Raw genomic sequence first — 5,200 nt, forward strand, 5'->3', positions numbered from 1 at the left:
TCCCCATAACACCCCAACCTTTAAGGCCAATGCTTAAGGCCCTTCTTTCTAACAATGATGTCATTAACACCCCAATCCCATCGCGACATCTGCAGAATGCTATCGTAGCCCTTTGGTTCCACGAAATTTTTAAGACCTCTTTCTTTTCCCACTGTATGTATGTATTCGATCGTCATCATTTTTATGTCAACCTTATCGAAAGGGATTGTCTGCAAAACGCGAAGTTCGTCCCCCTCGACATCGAGGCTGAAGAAATCCACCTCGAGCTGGTTCATCGCTAGCAACAATGAGTACAATGGGAAGCACTGGACGGATACTTCGTCCGGCTTCATCCTATTTGCAACGACCCACGCTTTCGCTTCGCTGTTGTCTACAATGCGGCCCATGTTTAACGCTTTCTGGAACTTCGCCTGTTATAGATGAAAGGCTAGTCTGTAAAATCATTATTTTAAGTTGAAAACACTGCTTAGTGCATGTTGAGTTTAAACCCATTCATTTTAGATCGATTTCTTTTTAAAAAAAGTACTAACTGCTTATTTCAAATGCTCTTGGGTCCATTTCCTAGGACTAGTACCAGTAGTAGGTGGTCTATGGGGGAGATCTAAAGAACGCTCTCAACGTGGAGATCGAACCCGTGACCTCCCGGTCACTAGTAGGACACCACTACGCTACGGTGACCGCCATGCCTAATAACACTTTCCGTCTAACCTTGATTTTCGTTTAGAGACTTCTTTTAAACGAAAATACAATATAAGAGGAGTGGGTCGTTCATGATAGCTTGTATGGAATGCACAGACTAATCTGTGACAAAACTTTACGCACATGTATTAAGCACTGTTATTACAGAGCGCGGCTAAAATGTTTGTCCTGGTTAAATTACAATCGTCGGGTAGGGCTGAAGATTCAAACAACCATTGGAAATGAAAGCCTTTCGATGTTTGTACTCTAGTAAACTTATCAAGGTCGGGTAAGGCTGAACATTAAAGCAGTAAGTGATAGTGAAAGCATTTTGATGTTGGGATTCAGGTTAACATACCATGACCGTGTAGAGCGGAAGATTCAAGCAGTCAGTGATAGTGAAATACATTCGCTGTTTGCACTGTGGTGAACTTACCATCGCTGGAAAGGGCTGAAGATTCAAGCAGCCATTGATAATTAAAGCATTCGATGTTGAGCTTCAGGTACCTTTCCATGGCCGGATAGGACTACAGACAAGAAGGTATTAATAGTGAAAGTGAAAGTGATTGGACTTCAGGTAAACTTACCATGGTTGGGTAGGGATGAGGACTGAAGCAGGCATTGATAGTGAAAGCATTTCGATGTTGGACTTCATGAAAACTTACCATGGCTGAGTAGGGATGAGGATTCAAGCATGTATTAATAGTGAAAGCTTTTAGATGTCGGACTTCAGGTAAACCGACCATGGCCGGATAGCAATGAGGACTCAGGCAGGCATTGATAGTGAAAGCTTTAAGATGTTGGACTTCAGGTAAACCGACCATGGCCGGATAGCAATGAGGACTCAGGCTGACATTGATAGTGAAAGCTTTAAGATGTTGGACTTCAGGTAAACCGACCATGGCCGGATAGCAATAAGGACTCAGGCTGGCATTGATAGTGAAAGCTTTTAGATGTTGAACTTCAGGTAAACCGACCATGGCCGGATAGCAATGAGGACTCAGGCTGGCATTGATAGTGAAAGCTTTTAGATGTCGGACTTCAGGCAAACCGACCATGGCCGGATAGCAATGAGGACTCAGGCTGGCATTGATAGTGAAAGCTTTTAGATGTTGGACTTCAGGTAAACCGACCATGGCCGGATAGCAATGAGGACTCAGGCAGGCATTGATAGTGAAAGCTTTTAGATGTTGGACTTCAGGTAAACCGACCATTGCCGGATAGCAATGAGGACTCAGGCTGGCATTGATAGTGAAAGTGATCGGACTTCAGGTAAACTTACCATGGTTGGGTAAGGATGAGGACTGAAGCAGGCATTGATTGTGAAAGCATTTCGATGTTGGACTTCATGAAAACTTACCATGGCTGAGTAGGGATGGGGATTCAAGCATGTATTAATAGTGAAAGCTTTTAGATGTTTGACTTAAGGTAAACCGACCATGGCCGGATAGCAATGAGGACTCATGCAGGCATTGATAGTGAAAGCTTTTAGATGTTGGACTTCAGGTAAACCGACCATGGCCGGATAGCAATGAGGACTCAGGCTGGCATTGATAGTGAAAGCTTTTAGATGTTGGACTTAAGGTAATCCGACCATGGCCGGATAGCAATGAGGACTCAGGCTGGCATTGATAGTGAAAGCTTTTAAATGTTGGACTTCAGGTAAACTTACCATGGCCGGATAGCAATGAGGACTCAAGCAGGCATTGGTAGTGAAAGCTTTTAGATGTCGGACTTCAGGTAAACTTACCATGGCCGGGTAGGGATGAGGACTCAATCAGGCATTGGTAGTGAAAGCTTTTAGATGTTGGACTTCAGGTAAACCGACCATGGCCGGATAGCAATGAGGAATAAAGCAGGCATTGATAGTGAAAGCTTTTAGATGTTGGACTTCAGGTAATCCGACCATGGCCGGATAGCAATTAGGACTCAAGCAGGCATTGGTAGTGAAAGCTTTTAGATGTTGGTCTTCAGGTAAACTTACCATGGCCGGGTAGGGATGAGGACTCAATCAGGCATTGATAGTGAAAGCTTTTATATGTTGGACTTCAGGTAATCCGACCATGGCCGGATAGCAATGAGGACTCAAGCAGGCATTGGTAGTGAAAGCTTTTAGATGTTGGACTTCAGGTAAACCGACCATGGCTGGATAGCAAAGAGGACTCAAGCAGGCATTGGTAGTGAAAGCTTTTAGATGTTGGACTTCAGGTAAACCGACCATGGCTGGATAGCAATGAGGACTCAAGCAGGCATTGGTAGTGAAAGCTTTTAGATGTTGGACTTCAGGTAAACCGACCATGGCCGGATAGCATGAGGACTCAGGCTGGCATTGATAGTGAAAGCTTTTAGATGTTGGACTTCATGTAAACCAACCATGACCGGATAGCAAAGAGGACTCAAGCAGGCATTGGTAGTGAAAGCTTTTAGATGTTGGACTTCATGTAAACCGACCATGGCCGGATAGCAATGAGGACTCAAGCAGGCATTGGTAGTGAAAGCTTTTAGATGTTGGACTTCATGTAAACTAACCATGGTCGGGTAGCAATGAGGACTCAAGCAGGCATTGGCAGTAAAAGCCGTCCGATGTTGGACTTAATGTAAACTTACAGTGAACGCCTTTGAAAAACATACCATGGTCGGGTAGGGTTGAATACACAGGCAGGCATTGATAGTGAAAGCTTTTCGATGTTTGGACTTCATATCCTGGTAGTTTGATGGATCGGCCTCAATCAACAGTCCGTTCCATTTGCGGACCTTTTCGAAGAACAGAGTGTTTGAGCTTTCCTCGCCATCTAAAGCTCCACATTCAACGTAGAAACCTCCCTCCTAGAAAAGTACACAATACAAGAATCGACAAAAAGGGCCATATTCAATGAAATGCATGGCACTCAGACAGAAATCACGAAAATTGTTCAACAGTTAGATATAACTGAGCATAAATTAGTTAATCTAATTGCTAATTTGACTTATGGTATTCCAGACCAATATTCGATAGATGCTGTAAAATCATATGTTTTTATCGTGTACATGTAATTTCGTGTATTTCTGAATTTGGAAAAATCACACTTCTGTCATTTTCCGATGTGTTTGTGTAACCTTCATTGATCAGTCATCCAACGATATCAACGAAAATTAATGTCCAACGAATATTAATGATTTTGCAATATATACAATACCAAATGTACCATAAAATTGAGCCTGCTGTCGATGAAAGGCGCCTGTCCGCTTGAAGGGTCAAGCCTTTCCGGCTTAGTAAGATTGTATGGCTCCAGAGACGGAGGCTCAATGTAGTAATCCCGAATCAGCCGAATCAATCGCGGGTCATCATGACTAACCTTGGCCTCGTTAAGCGCCTGCATAGCGGCCTTATAATCAAAAGACGCGTTTCTCTCTCGAGGAATTACCATGGGTTGAAAGCTCTGTTCGTGGACCGCCGAACGCCGTTCCGCTGAAAATGAGCCCTGGAGATTCGGCGACTTTTGATGGACTAGTGGGTCTTGCGTGCAAACATTCGCGGCAGTGATTGGTTGCGTCTGGTATTTGTACATGATGTACACAATTGATATCAGTACAGCTGAACCAATCAGATAACTCTGTTTTGAAAACCTCATGCCGGCGGTGAAGCTAAAATAATGAAAACAAAGGTAAACTAGAGACTTTGTATAAAAATGACTTATATCTCATAGGGCATAGACTTGAGTAGTAGTCCCTATGGCATAAACTTTACCTATTCCCCTTTAAAACATTAACTTGATAATTACCCCATACGGCATAAACTTGACATATGGTCCCTATGGCATAAACTTGACTTATGGCAACTAGGGCATAAACTTGACAAATACCCTACGGCATAAACTTGACATATGGTCCCTATAGCATACACTTGACAAATATCACCTAGGGCATAAACTTGACGTATAACCCTACGGCACAAACTTGACGTATGGCCCCTATGACATAAACTTGACAAATAACCCTAGGCAATAAACTTGACATATACCCCAAACGGCATAAACTTGAAAAAAATAAACCATAGGGCATAACTTGACAAATAACCTCTGGGCGTGAACTTGAGTTATACCGCCTTTGCCTTGCTGTCCTTACTATACCGTTTTTCAACGGCACTTAACTAAGTACCCGTATTCATAAAACAAAGACTATTCTTTACATAGTAATATTCAATAATTGCTTTAATTTGAATACAACTTCGCATAAACCTTCTCTACATACATCATGCGCCATTAATAACATTTTCTTAATGACAACGTGATTAGTGGTAGACAGTATATATTAAAACACATTGAACAAGCGCTGATCGTTCTGCCGAAATTTGGATGAAAGGAGCACTGACGATGTTTCATTTGTTTTGCACTTTGACCTTTAATACAATTTACATACTTTTTAAATATCATGTTACCTCATACTTGAACACTTTTGAAAATAAATTTAAGTTTTTTACAAAATTATCCAAAACAAAAGTGAAAATCGATTCATCACATTTCGCAATGTAAAATACCGGTAG

At 42.2% G+C, this 5,200-nt stretch overlaps 1 protein-coding gene across 1 annotated transcript; it reads right to left on the reverse strand.

Moving 5' to 3' along the window:
- On the reverse strand, nt 1-4,258 carry LOC127842606 (uncharacterized). Its single transcript, XM_052372196.1, has 3 exons — nt 3,864-4,258; nt 3,310-3,504; nt 1-410 (listed from the first exon to the last, which is right to left on the reverse strand). Exons 1-3 carry the CDS (start codon nt 4,224-4,226, stop codon nt 21-23), a joined length of 948 nt encoding a protein of 315 aa, XP_052228156.1. The 5' UTR covers nt 4,227-4,258; the 3' UTR covers nt 1-20.
- Nucleotides 4,259-5,200: the final 942 nt, after the last annotated feature.

This window comes from Dreissena polymorpha, chromosome 8, assembly GCF_020536995.1.
Source record: "Dreissena polymorpha isolate Duluth1 chromosome 8, UMN_Dpol_1.0, whole genome shotgun sequence".
NCBI classification, from domain to species: domain Eukaryota; kingdom Metazoa; phylum Mollusca; class Bivalvia; order Myida; family Dreissenidae; genus Dreissena; species Dreissena polymorpha.